Source organism: Pimephales promelas, chromosome 24, assembly GCF_988280905.1.
Source record: "Pimephales promelas chromosome 24, fPimPro1.hap1.1, whole genome shotgun sequence".
Classification (NCBI taxonomy): domain Eukaryota; kingdom Metazoa; phylum Chordata; class Actinopteri; order Cypriniformes; family Leuciscidae; genus Pimephales; species Pimephales promelas.
Window position 1 is genome coordinate 25,329,123 of NC_142792.1, and position 23,350 is coordinate 25,352,472.

Genomic DNA, 23,350 nt, shown 5'->3' on the forward strand with positions numbered 1-23,350 from the left:
AAATGCTTTGAACACCTGATTATGCATGAAAAAAAACCTTCATAAACCGTAAAACAGGCATAATTAAAAAAAAAAAAAACGTCATAAACCGGAAAACAGGCATAATAAAAAAAATAAACGTGATATAAATGTTTGGTCAAACTGCCCAGCAGTAATATGGATTAATAATTAATAAATATTAATAATATAGTTTTCTCTAGTATTTAACAATTTGGTCTTAAGTATTGGAATGTGCACCAAACAAAGTAATTTCTTCTACGTTGAATTAATTTTAAATCCACGCATACTTTTATTAATTTATCCGAGTTAATTTATCCGAAAATTGCATGGCCGTGATTGAACTGTGATTGGGGCTGTCATTAATACATGAAACATGTTTTATGTTGAAACATCCTTTCATTTTGAAGCAAATGCATTATGTTTGCATTAGATGACGTCACTACATAGGTATTCCATGTGGGAAGAAATGCACATTATTTTTCCTAGTTTCCACTAGGGGCACTATTGACTGTGTTATGAAGTATTTTAATGGCTCAATGATCTAAAATTATGTTTCTGAGTATGTGTGGATGTCAAAAGTGTTGACAAAAGTGTGTGTGTAGGGCCTAAATATAATACATGGTGTTTAGGCGAGTGACAAATCACAATATCCTGAATGTCATATTTTACCCTCTCTCTCTCTCTCTCTCTCTCTCTCTGTGTGTGTGTCAGTGGTGTAGGATGTGTGTAGGCATGCATGCTGTGTGTGTGTGTGTGTGTGTGTGTGTGTGTATTTAGCAAGAGAAAGCGCTTCTCACTGTTGTTTTCTTTCGGTTTGATTCATGCGTATTTTACGCACAGACATGAACCTTTGACACAGCTTTTTTTTTTTTTTTAGCAATCTATGTTTAAAAGTCAATTGCTAATTTCTCACATACGTAGAGGCACAAACAAAACCATGCAGTAAGTCCTTAGACAATAATAACACCTTTCATCTTGCGGCAACACAGAGATGTAGCTGTGAAGAATCCAAAACAAAGTCTGCCTTTGTTTTGGATTAGACTGAGAAATCATACAAGTGCCGTTGATGAAAAAGTTATAAAGCCAACAGACAGCGAACCAACAGACAGCGAGCCGGAGTCTGATGGCAGTGAAACGGAGAGTGTGTCTGAAGGCTATGTGGAGTTTCAGCTGAGGCAAGTGGGTCTGCAGACACCCATGACAAGAGGAGAAGGACGTGCAGTGTCTGCCCTAGCAAAAAAAGAAAAATCTCCACCACCTGCTCAAAATGTGGCATTTATATCTGCAAGGAGCACCGCAAATCTGCAGCTCCTGCAAATGAGCTTTTGTTTATATGTTTTATATGTTTATAGAATTAAATTGTTTATATAAAAAAAATTAATATTCATGTTCATGGTTCATGGTGTAGTTTTGCTTTCTTTCTGGAGCAAATTTTATGTGTAGTGAGACAGGCACAGGTTATAATTACCTAGTAGAAATCAGGAAAATGTTTGCAGTACTACAGATGTTTGCAGTTTGTTAATTAAATGAAGAATGGTACCAACTGGTGGAAATCAGTAAAAAGTAAATATTTTTCCCCAAGGCTTGGTAATGACAGAGTATTTGAATATAAATTATGATGTTATGTTATTATGAGAGTGGGTTCAAAAATTGATATTTTAATGGGTTCAAATTGTCCTTAACGTGCTGTGTGATTTTTTTTTATTAAAAAATCTGACTTAAAAAATAATATTGCTGCTAATCATTGACATATTCAAGACTGTGATAATCCAAAGCCAAGGGATTCACTTTGCATTTACTGTATGTAAAATAATTGAATTTTTGTGTTTTTCCCTCTTATACAAACTGATGTTATCGCCACCAAAACTGGCATTTAAAAGGTTAAAATCCTGAAATTAAATACATATTTGGTAGTTATGATGAGGACTGATGCTGGTTAAAAGATTTAACTAAGTAAAAGTGGAAAATAATAATAATATATAATATTTTAGGCAGTGTTTAATATGTGGCCATTTTTGGTCCTTAACGCACAAACTGGGATTTTTTTTAAAAAATCTGACATAACACAAAATCTTTAAATGCACCAGAAATAATGTTGCTGCTAATCTTTGACATATTCAAGACTGTGATAATCCAAATCTAAAGTTTTCACTTTAATAATAATAATAATGAATAATAATATATAAAGTGGCCATTTTTGGTCCTTAATACACTCAACGGTGTTAAAAATCTAATGCAGCATAGGGTTAAGCAATTACAAGAAAATGAAATTAACACAGAGTGTAGATTACTGTTCCAGTAATTCATTGAGGTAATCCACACAGTATATATTATTTGTACACACTGATAAATATGAGAAATTAGAGAGATTAATTTAATAAATTTAAGACATGAAATCATTATTCAAATAAGCCTTAATAATATTATGACAGTACTATTGCACTCTGTAATAGTGTCACATGCTAAAACTTTTTGTCATTAAAGGGGGGGTTGACTGCTTTTTTTCTTTGCATGATTGTGTTTATGGGGTGTAATATAACATGTATTCATGTTTTTCTTTTTTTTAAAGTCTTATTTTTCATAAACTTCACGTTTATTGTCAGCCGCGCTCTCCTCTGTCCTCGAACGAGCGGTTGACTTCCTGATTCTATGAAACCACTCCCTCAGAAACATGCAGTGGGCTCAGATTAGTTAGCTTGGCCCGGTGTGTTGTGATTGGCTAAACTGTCGCTCACGTTGTCCGGAAGATTAACGCCCATTACCTTTACGGGCGAAACATGCAATGTCATGAGCTCCGGTCGAGATGTAAATATGTGTCGAACTGCAGTATCAGTTTGAGGCAGAATCAGACCGAGAAAGCGGCGATGAAGAGAGTCAAACAGAACCTCACCACACACGGCTCTCATTAAACGTTTCTGAATGATAATTTGCTACATTTTCTAACAAATGCACGTTTGTTTTACACAATAGCATCTGACTGGCAACAATAGCAACTGACTGGCTACTAATGTGATACTCAAACAGCGTTTGTTAGTTTACGTTCTTGATCAAATCTAAAATAACGCCATAAAGCATATATACATGAAAAATACGTTTAAAACATTAGTACTTATACAAAATTCATGTCCATAATGTTTGTACGCGTTTGTCGTAGACACAATAGCATTACTAGTAGCCTATTGTGGCTATAAAGCCAGCGCTGGCATTTGAAAAAAATAAAACACAAGGCTACGTCTGAAAATATTCATGAAAATACATTTAAAATGATTTAAATGTACTACTTACAGGTTGTGGCCCAACAACTGCTGCCTCTGGTTTTAAAGTTGTTCTTCATGTTTTAGTAACAGTTTCTTGTTGAATCCGGTGTTGAACTCGTGGAGATTCTGGAAGCTTTCTTCCGTAAATGCGCAGCACAGAGAGCTAAATTTCACTTTTTTCATTTTAAATAGTTTGTAATGTTGCTGTTGGTGCATGAACAGTATGTGCAAAGTTACAGCGCTGAAAGTTCAATGTAAGCAGAGATATCGTCTTTTTAAAATCAGGAAGTATATTGCCTACAAAAACGACTCGATTGGGACTACAGCTGGGTTATGGTACGTCACTAACCCACACATTTGCATCAACCCTCCCTCCGGAATATGCAGGAAAGGGCATGCGCATATTTCAGCAGCTCCAGCTCGTCGAGTGAGTTGTTCATCCAGCTGTCAGGTCTTATGTATTCGAACTTCCCACAGACGCTGTACTTCGTCAACAATGGATACAATTTATGTTTGATTATGTTCCTGAAAATGACAATCGTAATTTAGCTCTCTGTGCTGCGCATTTTACGGAAGAAAGCTTCCAGAATCTCCACGAGTTCAACACCGGATTCAACAAGAAACTGTTACTAAAACATGAAGCAGATCCAACTTTAAAACCAGAGACAGCAGTTGTTGGCCCACAACCTGTAAGTAGGCTAAGACTTAATCTGGTTTAATTACATTCGGCCTGTATCTAAATATTTCTGTTTTATTTTGCACAATTATGCAATTAACATTAGTTTCAGATTCCTCTTCTAAATCTGAAAGGAGAAAACTTGAAAGCAAAAAAAAAAAAGACAGTGAACAAGATGAGAGAGAGTCTGTCCTTTATCACGTGCCAACTATCAGCCCATTCATGGTTACAGAACGCCTCGCCACAATTATTGATGCGCTGAATGAAAGACTGGTTTCACCTGAAGAAGAGAGAGGACTGTTGAGGCCTGGCATGAGTCTGAATGTCATCACTTGGGACAATGTTGCCTCCCACCACTCTCGCCTTGGGAATGAATGGTTTGCAGAACAGCCCTGTATGATGATGCAATTCCTCCCTTCGTCCTCTCCTTTTCTGAACCCAGTTGAGGAGTTGTTCTCCGGCCATTTGAGCCACATGTTTAAATCTGGATGTTTCTTCAACCTTCTCTTGATGTTTCACTCTGAATGCTTCTTCACGTAAAGGATTGTAAGCAGTTTTAGGCACTTTCACCAACTCTAATCCAATCAGCTCAACTATAGCAGTGATTATCATAGACATCAGGAAGATTCACACCTTCATCCATTCATTCACACTAAACTCAGCTATTCGCCTTATTCACTTGGCGGCCATTTTGAAAATGGAACGCCGCTGAGGGGTACACTCACCCGGAAGGATGCATGCGACGCAGCAGCACCAGCAATGAAAACTCGCAATGCGGACCACCAATCATTCCTGTCTGCCCGAATTAACGATGCAAAATGTGAAGCAAAGTGCCAGTGACTGAAACATCCCCCGGGCTGTGTTAATTAAGGGATACAGTACCTGTATCGGAGGTTTTATCCACGACATTGAACGTAAGAATGGACGCCAATTTACCTCAGTTTCTGCAAGCTTGTAGGAAGTTGACTGTGTACTATTAGAATCTATACAAATCCATTACCATCATTATTTTTATTCTTTATGAATCTATACATATATGTAAACTTGTATTGTCACCATAGCAGCTTATCATTGTCAGTGTGTAACAGGATCAGTCCCTGTCAGACCTTAAAATCACTTCTCCTCTTTCCTTTTACATACATGTGAGTGATTTGATTGTTTTACATGCATGTGTGTGTATGTAAGCTACTGGATGTGTATCTATCTAAACAATAAAGTACAATTGTATCTAACATAGTAACTTACACAGTCAACAACTCCATATTACAGCTTAGCTTACTAACGTTAATTACCTCTGGCTGCTGCAAGCTCGCAGAAACAGGCAATGCGTCCATTCCTACGTTCAATGTCGTGGATAAAACCTCCGATACAGGTACTGTATCCCTTAATTAACACAGCCCGGGGGATGTTTCAGTCACTGGCACTTTGCTTCACATTTTGCATCGTTAATTCGGGCAGACAGGAATGATTGGTGGTCCGCATTGCGAGTTTTCATTGCTGGTGCTGCTGCGTCGCATGCATCCTTCCGGGTGAGTGTACCCCTCAGCGGCGTTCCATTTTCAAAATGGCCGCCAAGTGAATAAGGCGAATTGATCACCATCAACAACGACACCAATTACAGTAATGAGACAGAAGCAGCAAGAGCCATTAAAGACAAAAGCTGAAAATCCTCATTTACCATTATTTTGCATTCTATATATCTACACATGCAAAGAAAAAGATATTCATTTAAACTACTAACACTTCTGCTGACTGTCTAAGGCTACAACTTAATTTCCACTAAAATAATTGCCTTTTGCAGTAATTATGATGTGATGATACTTCCATAAATTCTAATTTTTCCATTTCATGTCGATTCGTCAGGGTTTGTATATTGGATTGCAAGGTTTTTACAATCGCTAGGACACATACTCGCGTCACTTTTTCAAAACTCTTCACACAGCTCTTCTAACCAACTTTCGGCTTCACAAAAGTTCACATTCATAATGCGCTAAACATACCAAAACATTTATTTATGTTTCAAACACACTTTTCAATCACAAAACAGACCTAAATAACACTAACATCTGGCAAAATTATACAATGTTCTTTACAAAACAGTGTTGACACTCAGCTGCGTATAATTCACTGCAGTTATATGGTGGCGGCCCGTGGCTGCAGTTAAATGGTGGCTGTGTACATTACAGAGCAAGCGTTCCTTTTTGAATGACTGGTAATGAACTAAAAGAAGAGATCAGATGTTTTAGTTTTCAGATGTATTAGCAAGAACAATGACAACAATGAAAGTAATGATGCAGAAGCATCAAGAACATCAGAGACAAAAACAACATTTATCGTGAATTTAAAGCGACAAGTTGCACTTTTACAAGACAATTATTTTGGTGAAATGATTCAGCTTTAGAAAGTCAGCAGAAGGGTAAATGTTTCATATGAATCTCATTTGTTTAGGTGTGTGAAAATACTAATGTAAATAGTGAGGCTTTTCAGCTTTTGTCTTTAATGGCTCTTGCTGCTTCCGTCTCATTACTGTAATTGGTGTCGTTGTTGATGGTGATCAATAGCTGAGTTTAGTGTGAATGAATGGATGAAGGTGTGACTCTTCCTGATGTCTATGATAATCACTGCTATAGTTGAGCTGATTGGATTAGAGCTTGTGAAAGTGCCTGTAACTGCTTACATCTGTATAAAATCAAAAATGTTTCACTTGTTTGGTCACTCTTGAAGACTGCAGCGCTACTGGTGAAGCAACTGAGATCCACGTGACACTGTTATAAAGATGGAGTTTATTAAAGCGGAGAGTAAAACCATGAAGATTGAAGAAACATTCAGAGTGAAACATGAAGATGTGAAGATTGAAGAAGCATTCAGAGTGAAACATGAAGATGTGAAGACTGAAGAAGCATTCAGATTGAAACATGAAGATGTGAAGATTGAAGAAGCATTCAGAGTGAAACATGAAGACACTGAGGAACGAACAGGTTAGATTCATTCTCAAAACTGAACTCCTTATTAAAATGTCCAGCTCTACAGAAATGAATGATATTTTTGACAGATATAAAACGAGTGTCCTAATTAAAGTGGTTTTATTTAATTGGGTCGTCTCATGTGGACAGACATGTTGAGATCACATGATCAATACTAATGCTGCCTTTAACATGAGAAGATCCCACTTCCAAGTTGGACATTCGATATTACAACACATTAAGAAAAATAATATAGAAGTAGCCCAAACAAATTATTATGTGTGACATAAAACTGAACATCTAAGTGAAAAATAATTATAACCATTGATTTTTATCTCTTATTTATGCAACATAATCTAACAAAAACGTTTATTTGGCATAAACCGTGAAATTTGAGTGATCATTGTTTCAGTTGTCGCTAAACTCTTCTGTACATAATTTTTAAGAAAAAAAAAAAACATATGGAAGTTTACAGTTACTTTGCAAAATCATTAACTACTTTTCTTTCTCTTTAGAAATAGGCACAATAACAACTACAATCAGCAGAAGAACATTCGTCATACCACAAGGTAACACATGCAATATTAATAAACATGCAATAAAATCATAATTGGTATAGTGAACACAGTAAAAGCATATCTTCTCTCTCACAGGTCTACAGGTCTGCTTCCTCACAGACTCAATGTGTCGGGGTATTGAGGACTACTTTCCAAACGCTCAATGCTGGGTTCATCCAGACACAACTCTCCTGAGATCCGTTCAACAACACGTAAAACACTTCGAGAAACTACACAACTACACAATAGTGATTCTCCACATAGGAACAAACGACATCGCAAGTGGAGCGTCTGCATCGACTGTCGTCCAGCGGATGAAAACTCTCATAGCCAGAATCTCTCTGGTCAATCCACACGTTCTGTATTTCGCCGTCAGCTCTATTTTACCACGAGTGAACGACGACTATACACTGAAAACTACAATCAAACAATCCAACAGCTTGATTCAAAACTGGACTTCACAAACAAGGAATATTCTATTTCTGAACACTTCAAAACCATTTCTCAAAAATGGAAAAGTAATCCAAAACCTGTACAAAGACGACGGACTTCACCTCAATCAAGAAGGAAAACACAAACTATTTTCATACCTTCATCGTTTCCTCTGGCATTTCTGCCAGTTTCCACCACGTCCAAAACGTACTTAAAACATCTCATGACAATCTTTCAACACAAACTTGACTTGTTCAATAGATTTGTGAAGCAATTAAATAAAGTTCACTAAACAAAACGTCACATATCTTCATAAACTTCATGAACTTTACCAACATAAAAACTCTACAACAAAGAGACGAGTGCATAGCACACAGATTTGACCTTTATCATTCTTTACACTATTTTATAATGAAGTTTAATTTGGTAACTTTCAACATTAATGTTATGAATATCAACTGTACACATGATATGCACATAATAAAAGTATATTTTGATTCTATCAAGAGTTCTGGGCATTTTAATTCTTAACATGAATCACATTATCCACAGATAGACAATAGATAGACATTAGCAACATACACAGTGCATAACTTAATCGAGACAGGACAACTGAACACTGAAAACAAGAACTTAGGGTACGTTTATACAACACTGATATGCATGAAGTTTTTCCTTTGAGTTTTTGGCGCATAGACGACATCATTGTCAAAACAATCCAGTTTCACACGAATCTGCGAAAAATTACTAAAAACCCTGTATTCTGCTGCTGTAGATGGCGATGAAACACTATAGACTGAACTCGTAATGCTGCTGTGCATGACGTCATCGTCTTCAGAGATTCATGTTTTTGTTGTTTACACGGAGGCCGTATTCAAAACCTTGCACTTTGAAACCCATTTCACCAATAATGCTGCTGTCGTTTAAACGAACGCCGAAAAGCATAATTTTTAGCTGAAAATGTTTTATTAATAGCTACATAAATATTAAAGGGGTCACGACATGGTGTTTTCTGTCTGTTTTATTGTGTTCCCTTAAGTGCAATCATAGTATTTCTATAGGTTTTTTATTTAGTGATTTATGACCTTTTTCCACCCTGTTTCTCATCCTCTGATTCAAACAGTCTGTTTTGGATGTGTTTTCCCTTTAAGAGTTCAGTGTTAACGCCCACTATTATGATTGGCTAAGGTCAGTTCTTATGCATAAATTATTATCGTGCCCTAGTCAGAACATGTGTGTATTCTGTGGAACTGTTTACAATAGTAGCGGGTGCTGCCGATCAGGTTTCTAAATTAACTTTTTAAAGTTACCAGCCAATCAGAATTTCCACTAGCCAATTTTTTTTGCAGTAAAAATAAGAGAAATTATGAGTGCCACTGAATCCATTTGAATTTTTTTTTTAACATTGTTGACATGAAAAACACAACAGAATATACACAGGAAGTGCAAACATTTAATTTCAAGTTTGGGATCTATCTATCATTTAAATCGCAGCTCTTCTTCAGAGGTGATATCAGAATCTGAGCCACCCTCTGTTTCTTTTGTTCCATGTTTCCGCACAATGTCAGCATGCCAGATGTCAATAGCTTTGGTTAGATCAAAGTCTTTGATGTCAGGTGAACACAACTGGGTTTTAAAGGATTACTTCACTTTTGAAAAAACTTTTGCTGATAATTTACTCACCTCCATGTCATCCAAGATGTCCATGTCTTTCTTTCCTCAGTCAAAAAGAAATTAAGGTTTTTGATGAAAACATTCCAGGATTTTTCTCCATATAATGGACTTCAATGGGAACCAGACGGTCCATGGTCCAAAAGACAGTTAATAACAGTTTCAGATGCAGCTTCAAATGTCTTTAAACGACACCAGACGATGAATAAGGGTCTTATCATGCGAAACGATCGGTTATTTCAAAACTTATTCCAAAAATGTAACTTTTCTAAGGACAAATGCTAGCCTTGCTCTATTCTGTAAGGCGCGTTTGTAACGTCACGTAATACGTAATTACGTTCAAAAGGTCACGGTCGACAGACACTGTTTTCAAAAAACGAATTTTGACTATTTGGATTTGAATATCGTGATATCTGGAATAAACTGTTTTGCAAAATCTAATTAATTTATGGAGTTTAAAAGTTTGGTGTTAGTAATTTTTTTTTTAAATTCAGCAACGTTGTGTTAAATCAAGAAAAAGGTGACAGTAAAGACCGTTAGAAAATATTTCTTTTGAACTTTTTTGTTTTAAGTTTCCTGAAAAAAAATATCACATGTTACAAAATAAATTCAGCAGCACAACATAAAATAAATCAGAATGATTTCTTTAGGATCATTTGACACTGGAGACAGGAGGAATGGCTGTAGAAAATGTATCTGTGCATCACAGAAATAAATGACATTTTAAAGTATATTAAAATAGAAAACCTTTATTTTAAATTCTAATCATATTTCACAATATCACTGTTTTTAATCAAATAATGTAGGCTTGATGAGCATAAAATACTTAAACATATTTTAAAAAAAAAAAAACAGTAATGTGTCCAAACTTTTGACCGGGGCTTTTATTTTGGTTTGGTGGTGTGACGTCATATGGCTGCGCCTTTGCTGGGACTCTTTGCTCCTGCTTTTAGTCTGAAACGGCTGAAGAAAGGTTTGTGTTTAAGTGTTTAGATCGATACAAACCCTGTTTGATTCGGTTAGATTTTGACTTAGACCGTTTTATAGCTTTATGAGAGCGATGAAATTAATTATTTATTTATATACATCACTGAATGTAACGTTGTAATGCTTGATTGTTAACACATCATTAAAGACTGTGAGTAAAGCGCAGTAGGGATGGAGAAACGGAGCTTTTGGCAACGCAAACAAAGTCCCTTTAAAACATTTACGTGTTATTCTATAGACTTTGACTCAAATCAATAAAACTAAATGCTTCTCGAAATGATTCAGTGATTCGATGCGCTCGAATCACCGCGTCTAACGAACATGAACGTGCAAGTTAATAAATAAACAATAGCGAATGATTTCATGAAAGTACAGTCTATATTAATCTACTTATTAATCACACCAAAAATGTATTCTAAATAATAGATATAGTAGGCTAATGATGTGTCTGTTTATTTGTGCTCTTTTATTCCTTTTTATTACTAGTTGTTAGGTTAGGGGTTTTTTTAATGACTTTTTGGCTAATTTTTAAGTCCATTAACTCTCACTCTCTTACCAGTGAACTGAACTAGAGCTGATTGAGACACTTCTGAATGTTAACTTTAATAATTCTTATCTTAAACAGGACAAACACACAGAAAAACTCCTGGTAAAGCGACTGAGATCCACTTGACACACTATTATAAAGATGGCATTTATTAAAGAGGAGAGTGAAGACATGAAGATTGATGAAACTCTGAAACACAAAGATACCAAGGAACAAACAGGTTGGTTTCATTCTCGCAGCTTTAATCATTATTAAAAATTTCTAGCTGTACAAAAATTAATGAAAATTTTAAATAATGTCTAAATAAAGCACTATTATCAGCTACAATTATTACTATGTTGAGATCACATGAGTAGCCTAGACAAACACTAAGACTGTGAGATGCAGCTTTTTTTCCCACAGCTAGCGTACTTTTCCCCTATCGTTTTCAGTGGGAGCGCTGCGTTTTTAAAACACCAGAGCTGTGTTCCACGCCAAATTTTTATGCCCTTCAGTCGCTTCAGTAACTTCCCTCAGTCTCGTTCACACAGATGTGTGTCATTGCTTGTGTTGCACGAGTCCCCACTACTAGTAGAACTTGTGTGAAAGGTTTCAGTGAAACACACCACTTGATCGCTCGGAATTCACTATTGAGCTAGTTTATTATTTAAACCCCTTTTTACTTAAAAAAAAAATGAATAAAATAAAAAAAACATTATATGCATATAAGTTGTTGGGAGAAAATCCTATGGGTATATGAGCTAATGGAGGAAAATAAAATTACGCACACAAAAAATCTCATTAGTTTAAACTTTGTGAAGATAAGGTTGCTTCGTAAACTTCAGAAAAGCGTGATATTTTGTGATGTCACAATCATCATCAGAGTAGACTCACTCCGTCCTTCAAAGTGCAGCTCTGTCCAAATAAACTTTCCTCGCCCACTTCACAAAGTGGAACGCACTTCAAAATGGCAACAGGGATCCTCCGAGGGGAAGTGCTCAGGGAGGTTTGAGTGCTTGCCTAAAAGTGGAGTGAAACGCACCCCAGGAGTGTTAAAGGGGTAGTTCACTTTGAAATTAATTTTTTGATATGTTTTAGCTTGCTTCAAGGGCAATAAAGATGTGTCTTTGTTTCCACAGTATTTTCAATTTTGACATTTTTCAGTCAAACCGTTGTTGTCTATCAGTCATACACTGGAGGCTAAGGGGGTCCACCAAAAAGCTTGCACAGAGAAGTCAAAATAAAACATGATTTAATGACTCGTAAATGTAAGTACACATTGATGGCCTAAGACACGAAACGAGCGGTTTGTGTGAGAAAACGAACAGTATTTATAGCGTTTTTCTATAGCGTGTTCACTAAACATATTTAGATATGCGGGAAACCGCAATGGAAGACGATTTCGGTATATCTAAATATGTTTAGTAAAAGGTAAAACTTCCGTAAAAATCTCCGTGTAAATATTGAGTGACGTCACACGCAAGCCATCACTTCCGCCGTAACATTGAACTGATTCAGTTCGGTTCAGTTGGACATTGAACAACTGATTCAGATCACTTAGACATGGCTGTGATTACACGAGGTAAAAACGATATAAATACTGTTCGTTTTCTCACAAAAACTGCTCGTTTCGTGTCTTAGGCCTACATTTCAGTGAAAATAAACAGCAGGTAATATGCAGCTTGTTGTGTGTTTTGAAACCAGCGAAAAATTGCAAGATGGTGTGGAAAAACATGGATTCGCACAACGTTCACAGGAGCGTTTTTTAGTGCCTGTCAGAGAAAACAGAATAAAACGAAGTATATAAAACGTATATATAGGCATGTAGACAAAAAGAAAGGGAAAGTTTGGCCTATTAGTTACTTGCCTAAACTGGACGGAGACAAGGAGCACCCTGTGATTCACCCTGTGAATCTGATTATAACAAGACTGAAGCGAACACGAATTTGTGTAGCTTACACTTAATCACACATTTCTAGGTGGGGTGAGGCAGAAGTTTAGGGGAATTTGATTACATTATTTCAGATAGCCCGTCGGGCAGGCCGGTTATGCATTTTGGTAGCCCGACTTGAAAGCACAAATGCCCCGGGACGTCGGGCTAGCAATTTTGCAAGCCCTGATGTAATATTTGGTTTATGTACAGATATGTGATTAAAGTCGAGCAGACATTGACTAATCGCTGATGACATCATTAATAAAGCAAGATGGGAACGCTTGCCACAATTTGCAACTAGAGGCTTATATTTGTGAACTGAAATGTTGACCTTGGCTTGAGAAGCCAGAAGCTTGTATGCAATTATTTTTCATTCTGTGCCATTAAACTGGGCTTAACGTTGTGTTTATCAATTTTCACCTTAGACCCGATGCTGCTGGAAGATGAGATACAAGAACTGAATGTTGTAAAGGAAGAGGAACATGATTTCATAACTGGGGAAAACCATCCTAGCTGCTCGCAGACTGAAAAGACTCCCTCACGAAAGAGAGCTCGAAAGACGGGGGGTAGACGATATTTCACCTGCTCTCAGTGTGGAAAGAGTTTCAGTAACCGTGAAAACCTTAAAGCTCACGTGAGAGTTCACAAGGGAGAGAGTCCTTACCCCTGCCAACAGTGTGGGAAAGGTTTCAGTGGAAAAGGAAGCCTTAAAGTCCACATGAGAGTTCACACTGGAGAGAAACCATTCACCTGCGAACTGTGTGGTAAAAGTTTTGCACACCAAGGAACGCTGAACGACCACAAAAGAATTCACACTGGAGAAACGCCTTTCAAATGTGATCGGTGTGGAAAGAGTTTCAGACGTAAATTAAACCTTAATGGGCACATGAAGCTTCACTCAAAAGAAAACTGCTTCAAATGTCATCAATGCGAAAGAAGTTTCACAGACAGCAATCACCTTGAGTGGCATGTGATAAGTCACATTGGAGAGAAGCCGTTCATGTGCCATTACTGTGGAAGGACTTGCTCAAGCAAATCAAATCTCGATGTTCACGTGAGACTTCACACTGGAGAGAAGCCTTTCACCTGCCAAGAGTGTGGAAAAGGTTTCAATGAAAAGGGAAACTATCTAGTCCACATGAGGCTTCACACTGGAGAGAAACCTTTCATGTGTATTCAGTGTGACATGAGTTTCACATATCGGCGAGACCTGAAACAGCATTTGCGAGCTCATACTGGAAATGGCAGTGTTGTGATTGGTCTACCAGTTACAGCGCGTAGAAACAAAAAGCCCATTATATGAATCTCAGCTCTGGAGGATTCCTTAAATCGGCATTGGTTGCTGGAAATGAGAACAGAGGGTGAAATTGTAGCTTCAGTACTGTATTAATGGCAGTTTAGACATCATTATTGGCGTATTCTGGCCAATTGTCTCAGTTTTGGACTCATTTGTTTTCTATCATTTTCCTGCCACATTTTTTTTACCATGGTTTTTCATTGATTACATCATACTTGTTAGTATTCAGTTCCTGTGTCCAGTATTATTGTGTTATACATGTTGTTTCATTGCTGTCCGCCTGTGGATTTACCTGAATTAGTTTTGTTTAACATATATCAACTTTAATTTTGAACCCTGACCATCTTCCTCTTCATAGCTTGTTTTCATATGACGTCACGCCACTGCGTTGCCATAGCACGAAATACAAATGGAGGGCAGGAAGTGATTCGCTGTATTCAGAAAGCACTATAACAAACTCAAAATGCCTGTGATTTTTGTCATTTATGGTTACTTAAATCGATCAAACCACAAGGAGTTTTTATCGTGTACCAAAAGTTGTGGTTCATAAGGGGGGAAAATGCAAGAAATTGATCGAAAAACTGAAAAAACGGCTTGCAAACCTCAAAAGTCTGCGGTCGGGAGGAGCCGAATGGGAAAATGCCTGTGTGTAACGTTAGTGATCACTTCGCCAAAGGTGAGTTAATACAATTTAAGTGACTGTTTGTGTAACATGTAACGTTTCCGAACTTTGTAAAGTCAAAGTATGTCTGTAAGACGAGGTAGTTGCTGATATCTACAGCCTCGAAGGCATGAAAATATTTCAATTCAGTTGAAAAATCGCTCCTCTTCATAACGTAAGGATCACGTCGTCCAACATATGTTTGATTTTTTGTTTATCTTTCTCTTGTAATAGCGTGTAAAGTAGTACAGTACAGACTTTCCTCCATCTCGTCAATTGCGCCCTCTATCTGAATTTCGGGCATCATCATAATCATGTGACTGAAACTCAGCTTTTGGACTCAAAATATGTGATATTGATAAACTTTCACTTTTGAACAGGGGGCCTAATTGTCAGTACAACTAACACTAGTTAAACAATTACTAGTTCCATATTGCTTCGTTAACTTAATTTAACTCTTTCCTCACCACTGAAGAAATCACAGTGTGACATTTTCTATAACAGTACAGAGTCTCCAGAATCAAAACACATGTGAAGAAGATGCAGAAACAACATTAAACCGCTCATCAAAATCATCAACATTAAACTGCTTGTTAATACATTGTTGTTATACTGCCATGTTCAGAGACTTGCATCTAAGAGTTTCACCGTCGGGACCGCACAAGTGCTAAAAAGTGAGGCCAACCGCTCGGTGGCTGGTCCCAGCATAGCTCATAAACCCCGTCATCCCCATGAATGGACGCAATGGAAGATAAACTATCAAATTACACTTCATATATATATATTCAAAGATGTTTTCTGTCATTTTTTGGGTATTTTTCATCCCGCTGATTTAAGTGTTTGTTTGTTATAAATAAGGTTGGTCTTGGTTCATTATTTGATACTAGAAAAACAGGAATGTGACGTCATGACAGTTTCTCTGAATTAAGTAGTCACTGAGGAACCAACCGACTTTTTTGGGATTTTCTGGAGGAGATTGGAGCTTCAACTTTAATTTCTACATGTCCATAACTATTTATTTCAAACAGTAAACTTTTTAGTAACCGTCTCTGCGGGAGTGAGGGTGGGACCTTGATATCATGGCTTTACTTCCTGCTCCCGACTCGGGTCCCTGTCAGTGCCCCATTATTAGGACTTTGGCGGTTTCACTTTTCAGGGAAGGAATGTCATCCATCTTTTTTGACAGTCTATGGTCGGTCCACTTTGACAATAAAAAGAATATGATGAGATATAGATCAAAACAGCTTAATATCATTGCATGAAATGTCGACCTAGAACTAGTTTTAGGACTGTGAAGCTTTAGGGCTGTTGATCATCTGTGTTTTGATCATCGTTCTGAATCCCATCTGTATTTGTAGTCTTTGACAAAAATACGACTTTCCCAGCTTTTTGCTCAAAATGTTGCTATTTTTTTATTAAACTGTTATAGAAAATTTCAATGTTTTTAATATTCTTTTCTTTGTACTTTTATTTTCCTTTTTGTTCCACATTATGAGGTTTGTTCCTTTTCAATTAAAACGTGTTTCTCCCCTTTTACTCTGTATTTACATAGCAGGAACTCTCTCACACACACAGCCAAAGATATGCTAAAGTCTTTTGTTTATAGACAAGGGAACCACCGCATTATAAAGCCTTTTGATCTCATCAACTTTTGATCTCATCAACTTTTGATCTCACAGGAGTAAGGGCAGTAAAAACACCATGGGGCGAGGGGCAGGTCATTGACTTTTGCTCTCACAGGAGTAAGGGCAGTAAAACACCATGGGGCGGGGGGAAAGGTGTATAAAAGCTGTCTGTACTATATGTCATTTAGGTCTGTGTTCCTATCGCGAGGTAGCTGTCGCGGTATTTTTGTGAACAAGCCTCCTTCAAAAGAATAAACATCTTTTGAAGTACAATTTGAATCTAATGTCTCTTACTATGATGCTGTTTGTTTGTTAAACTGTTTTTGCCACAACAGTTTTGGTGTCAGAAGTGAGGATCTCATGGCAGTTCTTTCTGGTCCTGAGACGGATTTGACGGAGTGAATCGCCCCAGTACCAGGCTACTGGTCTCATACCTCGGCGGTTTGAGAGAGAACTCAACAGATTACGAGAGAGAGAGCCAAATCCCGATTTTTCAGGGCCAGGAGGGACTCGCCTGAGATCTGAAAGAATCCGGTGGCAGTAAAGCATCTTGGTAAGAGACCTAAAATTTATTTTATTTTTATTTCGCATGGTGTAATTTGATATAACTATTAGGTGAACCATAGTGGCTGAACTATCTCTTTGGTACGGGCAGGGAAAGTTTTCGAGGGGTGAATTGAGGTGGTGACGGGCATTCCGACTCTTTTCCTTGAGCTGGCTCATTTGAATCGACTCACTGAAAAGAGCAGGTTTTTTTTAGAACACGTAACAAAAATTTTAATTGGCACCTGAGGAAGTCGGACCAATTTTTATGCCGAAAACTGATATTGACACCTGAGGAAGTCGGATCAATTTCATGCAATCGGAAAAATTTGTTACTAATTTTTTTTGTAACCGGTAATTGTAACACGTGAATCAGCACGAACAACCCGTCACTACAAGCCAATTTTATGCCGAAAACTAGCTCGTGGGGGCGGATAAAGGATCCGCTCAGGCTGATTATTGGTTAAAAATTGGCACCTGAGGAAGTCGGACCAATTTTATAAAATTGTAAAAATTGACACATTACAAATCTTTAATTGGCACCTGAGGAAGTCGGACCAATTTTATGAAATTGTAAAAAATTGGCACATAACAAATCTTTAATTGGCACCTGAGGAAGTCGGACCAATTTTATGAAATTGTAAAAAATTGGCACATAACAAATCTTTAATTGGCACCTGAGGAAGTCGGACCAATTTTATGAAATTGTAAAAATTGGCACATAACAAATCTTTAATTGGCACCTGAGGAAGTCGGACCAATTTTATGAATTTTGAAAACTGCTATCATTATTGAATTGAACCTTGAGTAGAACCATAATTACAGAGCATATTTGCTAAACCTTGCCGGATCGAGGTGACAGAACCGGGTCTGTTGAAGACGTTTGACAGATTAAGACGCGTCGAAAGTAAAAATCCAAGAGAGAAGATTCAGCTAACATGGGATCATCTTATAGTAGGCCTAGACAAGATAATTTTTTACAGTTTTCTTTGTGTGTGTATGTTTTGAGCTATGTTGTGAATGATGAAATTTGAGCAGTGTTTTCCGATGAATGTTTGAAGAAACTTGGTTTGAAATGTTGTGAATGAGGGAACATTGAGCGCTACGAGATTAAAAGTAGTGCGGGAGTCAGTTGAACAGGGCAGTGAGAAACAAAAAAGGGTTGTTATGGCTTAGTTCAACGAATAGGAAGATAAAAGTCGAACTGTCAGGAGAAATAAAGTTTTTACTTCTTCATCCAGTAAATGGATGCATGACATTAGATTTCTAGAGAATTTAGATTTACATGATAAGGATTGAAGTAGCAAGCACCAAGGCTGCTTGTGTGAAATAGATGGAACTGCATGTGAGAAATGTGTTTGGGGATTGTATGCAAACAATCGTGTACTGGTTAAATAATGAAGGAACTGGCATGTAGAGAAAGAAAGGAGAGGATAGAGAAGGAACTGGCATGTAGAGAAAGATTAAGAAGAAATATAGTAGAAAAAACTATATGTATTTTCCTAATAACTGAGGAGGGACTAAGTAATACAGCAAATTCTTGCTTATTTAGCCTGGTTTCCAGATTCTAGATGATGGGTTTTTATTGAAATAAGTGTTGTTGATGATAATGACAAATTAAAGACAGTCTGTGTTATGAAGGAATTTTGGATCAGGGAATCATTTCCCTGGATAAGTATGTCTAAAGTTAAACGAAAACTTTGAAAAAACAACTAAACGTATTTTGAGCGTTTATGTGCCATTTACCATTTAATCAGCTCTGTGTTACATTCCTGATGGGGACAGACTGCTTCGGGGGTGCACAGTAAATTGAAGTTTTGCAAGATAACAGTGACGAAAACAATGGTCAGATTCTTGTGATGACACACTTATAAGCAGGGCCATTTAACAAGTAGCTGTGGATGCAAGATGAGAAGGAATTTTTGTGATAAAATGACAGAAATTTCCGGTGTTTGTGTGTGTTTGAATATAGATCACTGTTTAAGTGACGATATTAACATTTTCGTCTGAGAAAGAACAGGAGATAAAAATAAGGTCATGAGATTGAAGACTTAATGAATTTATTTTGAAGGAAAGAACTATACAAAGAGTACTGGTCGTTGTAAAATTAGAGATAAGAAAATGAATTGCAAAATACTTTTAAAAAAAGTATTGCTAATTGCAGGTGCAGAAAACATGGAAGTCAGATATTAAATTTTGGCTATTAAGAACCTGATAACTAAAATTTAGATGATATTTGAAGCATTACTATTTTTATAAAAGATAAAATAGGCTAAGCAAGCCATGTTACAGATTTAACAGTTGATAAATGTAAAATGTGTAAAAAGCTTGGTAGTATTGAGCAAGAAAGAAAGAGAAGCTGATGTTTTGATTTTAGAAGATAAAACTTGTGATTTAGCTGAAACAATTTGCTTATCTGAATATGATGTGTGTTGGGGCGCACGAGAGTGACCAGCACGAGAAACTCAAGTAGAAATTTGTAATGTCTAAATTCTCTTATAAAATTGGGCTTTATTAAAATTACAAGTAATTAATGCAAAAGAAGCCTTATGGGCTACAGATAAAAGTTTGAGTTTGAGAGAAGCGGGAAGTACCAGTTCTGAATAACTCAAGAGTCTATCTGTCTCTCTTTTAATGTCAGCTAGAAGCTGTTATGAGCATGTTATAATTGATAATAAGCTATTTATGGTAAAATACAGTGTTTTCAGTTGAAAATCATAGACCCAGGAATGTCAGAATAATTCATTGCCAAAAAGAGGGCAATTTTTATTTGTAAATGTTTTAGAAGTAAAATTGAATGACTTTAAAGAAGTCTTTAAAATAATAATACAGATCCTAAACGAAAGAAGTTTAAGTGAAAATCTTAACTAGGTTATTCTTGAACCAGTTATATTTTTGTCTAGATCTTAATACGCACCATGAAGCAGAACCGATGACCCAGACTACAGATGAAGTACACTGAATGTACACAGTTGTGATCAAAATTCACTGAGTTTAATCTAAGCAGCTAGGTTGCTGCTTTTAAGATGGTTAATGGATTTAAGTGATTTAATACTGTTGTTATTGTTTTGGGATACTTCTACTGTGATGATTCTTGAATGTCTTCTCACCAACACCCAAGAGAAAAGTCATAACTGTCAAAATTGAGAAAACTCTTTGATAATTCTGCCTAATTGGATGGAGCTGTAACCAGTATGCATGAGGTGTCATCCCAACGACGGGTACGATCTTCGATAGCCCTAAAAGACAACCTAAGGCAGGGTTTCACCGCTACTGGGCACCTGCCCACCAGGAAAGGGAGGTGTAATCTGTGCGAAGGGAGTGGATGTGATGCCACTTTGGGCAAAGGGCATCAGAGAGGGGACTCAGAGGACTGTGATACAGTTTAGTCTGCTTCAACCAAGAGTCCACTCCCAAATATACTTTAGAATGAACTCATCCTCCAAAATGGCTTAATTATCATTGAGATAAAAGAAGTGAAGTTATTTATTTTATTTTATTTTATTTTATTTGGAATTCAACACAATCTAAACAAATGGTAGTCGATTGTAGAAATGGGGCCGGTGTAAGACACAGGGAACCTTATCAGACAGTGGGGTGTCTCAAACATCATTAACATACAGACCACAGGTGGATGCATCTGATGTGGAGACATTGACAAACATTTTTATGATGTTAATTGCAAGAAAAATGCAGATTTTAGGGTCTTGGGACAAAGGCATGGTGGTGGCTTAAGATGAAGACAACTAAAAGTCTGAATGACAAAGGTCAAAGGTTAGTGTAAGGAATTTACCCTGTCTAAATTACAGTCTTAGGAGGCTGTTGAAAAGATTATTCGTTTGTTCGAGAGAGAGAGAGACTGCTTGAAGGAGAAAGGGTTGGTACTTTATGTTTTCATTCAGACAAAGAAGCTGAAGCAATTTAATGATAATGAATCAAAACCAACACAGCTGACTTTTCTAGAATCAAATGAATAATGAACAAACATGTTTTGAAACTATAGTTAAGAGGCCATAGAAAATAATTAGATAAAAGCTATATGATTATGCAGGGTTTAAAATATCATTTAAACTGTAAAATCTTTTTAGAGAAAAGATAACAATAAGAAATATGAGCATTCATATTTAGATGTATTTGATGGTGATTGCACTTTATGTCTTGATAAGAGTGAGTTTAGAGGAGTTGCTCTGTCTGAATAGTGTGTGTCAGTAACCTCTGGAAAAGAGTGTTTTATCACTACTGATGAGTTAAGGCGAATGACAAATTCAAGAGAGGATGATAATTTTGAGTCAAACTGACAATCAAGCTTGTCTGCTGGTCATGGATTTTGGTCATTTATGATGAACAATTATATATGAATTACTGTCCGAATCAGTTTGAGTACTGGTGGAAGTTGGAATTGTAAAGTTAAATGAATATCAGTCATGGGTTGGGATAAACAAAAGGATTAGATTTTATGGCAAGAACAAAGTGACATATTGGCTAAGATATCGAATTATCAAGAGAGTCCTTAACATTTATGATTATTGTAAACAAAGGAAAAATGATGACTGACATCGACAAGTCTGTACAGCATGACCTGACTTGACAGAAAATAGAATGTAAGACTGAAGGCTATTAGCCTTCAAATGCTCTGATGAGAGGACACCATTGTGTTAATTTGATGCAAGAATGGATTCCTGCATAAAAAAGGGGGATGTAATGGTAACAGTGGCCAAAAATGATATGGTTTACTAGAGGACAAAAATGCCCTAATAAAATTGTTGTATAACAAATTGCAGGACTGATTCGACGGGAAGCGCCAGGGCAAAAAGAAACTGTATACTTAAACTCAAAATTTATTTTTCTCTACAGAGCAAAGCAGATTTTGATACAGGAATGTGCCCAATGGAATAATGACTGGTGAATGTGGTTGTTTCCTTGGTGGAAACTCTGCTATTTTCAATATAGCTAGAGTAAGACCAGATAGAGGAACATAGAATGCGCATGTGATTACAATGCGCTTCACGATTGCATTAACAATGAAAATGCTTTGCTCACAACAGGATTCAGTAACTGTAAAACTTTGCACTGTTATCATGCTTCTTAACAAAAACATTGGTGTGGGAAGATTTTGAGCCAGATCACATCTCATACTCACATTCTCATGCTGGCTCCCTGTTACAACAACAGGACCAAATTTTACATCACAATTGTAAAACTCCCCCATCTTTGTTTTGAGGCATGATTAATTTACACATAGCCACAGCTAAATGCAGCCACACAGATAACACCATTTGATAACTGTTTGTTTTGTTTTACTTTGAGTTTACTTTATTATTTGTTTTGTTTACATTGAAGAATGCTGTACGCTTTTGTTGTTTGTTGTACTATATGCTCTTTTAAATCACAGAATCCCTGTTTCCTAAAAGTTCATATCCAGTGCATGTCTTGGAAAAGGGACAGCTCCCAGATTGGAGTCCAACTGTCTGATTTGTTTGGTCCAAGATCCAGTGTATAGGTGTGAAGTGTGCGACAGTGCGATGGAAGCCTAATAAAGCAGGACTGAAAGGAAAACAAAGACTGACCAACTGGTATTACAACAAGCATGGGCGAAAAGTCTGAAGATGACATCTACACAACAGAAAGCATGTCTTTATGGACTGTGCCACCTTAGGACTCCATGGGTGTGGCCACAAAGAAATTTTAAATAAGGGATTTTTATTTTATTTTCATTGTTCTTTTTCTTTATTCCTACTATGCTTCAACCTATGTCTGAGATGACTGAGGGTCTGATTTTATGTCAGAAATGCGGTAACAGTGTTTACCCATTTAGCCCGGTTTTAGACAAAGTGTTTAACTATTTGCTTAACTTTTTTTTATTTGTTTATTTATTTTTACATTTAAAACTCTTTATTATCAGAGAATGATAAAGAGGAGGAATTGTTATAGAAAATTTCAATGTTTTTAATATTCTTTTCTTTGTACTTTTATTTTCCTTTTTGTTCCACATTATGAGGTTTGTTCCTTTTCAATTAAAACGTGTTTCTCCCCTTTTACTCTGTATTTACATAGCAGGAACTCTCTCACACACACAGCCAGTGGCGCAAAAAGTGGGTATGCGCTATATGCGGCGCATAGGGGCGCAGCACAATGGGGGGCGCCAAAGCGATGGTAAAAAAAATAAAAAATTATATATATGCTATATTGTATTTCTATATGTAGCTGCCGTTGTGCGTTTCT

General features: G+C 36.8%; 1 protein-coding gene across 3 annotated transcripts; it reads left to right on the forward strand.

Moving 5' to 3' along the window:
- Nucleotides 1–6,623: 6,623 nt before the first annotated feature.
- LOC120485540 (uncharacterized) lies at nucleotides 6,624–23,132 on the forward strand. Of its 3 annotated transcripts, none has more exons than XM_089126950.1 (3): nucleotides 6,624–6,911; nucleotides 7,412–7,465; nucleotides 7,550–8,377. In XM_089126950.1, the coding sequence occupies exons 1-3, from the start codon at nucleotides 6,710–6,712 to the stop codon at nucleotides 8,098–8,100; spliced, it is 807 nt and encodes a 268-aa protein (XP_088983076.1). In that variant the 5' UTR covers nucleotides 6,624–6,709; the 3' UTR covers nucleotides 8,101–8,377. The 3 variants fall into 3 exon arrangements, with proteins under 3 accessions (XP_088983076.1, XP_088983077.1, XP_039537305.2); XM_089126951.1 differs by lacking the exons at nucleotides 7,412–7,465; nucleotides 7,550–8,377 and adding an exon at nucleotides 13,428–23,132 and having other exon boundaries at nucleotides 6,695–6,770; nucleotides 6,888–6,911; XM_039681371.2 differs by lacking the exons at nucleotides 6,624–6,911; nucleotides 7,412–7,465; nucleotides 7,550–8,377 and adding exons at nucleotides 10,458–10,529; nucleotides 11,169–11,310; nucleotides 13,428–23,132.
- Nucleotides 23,133–23,350: the final 218 nt, after the last annotated feature.

What these genes read in the sequence shown, in the direction of transcription:
- LOC120485540 (XM_089126951.1), top strand. Translation starts at nt 6,710, where the DNA reads ATGGAGTTTATTAAAGCGGAGAGTAAAACCATGAAGATTGAAGAAACA. An exon ending in AGAAACATTCAGAGTGAAAC is followed by an intron (nt 6,771 to 6,887) that starts ATGAAGATGTGA and finishes TCAGAGTGAAAC; the next exon opens with ATGAAGACACTGAGGAACGA. An exon ending in AGACACTGAGGAACGAACAG is followed by an intron (nt 6,912 to 13,427) that starts GTTAGATTCATT and finishes TTTTCACCTTAG; the next exon opens with ACCCGATGCTGCTGGAAGAT.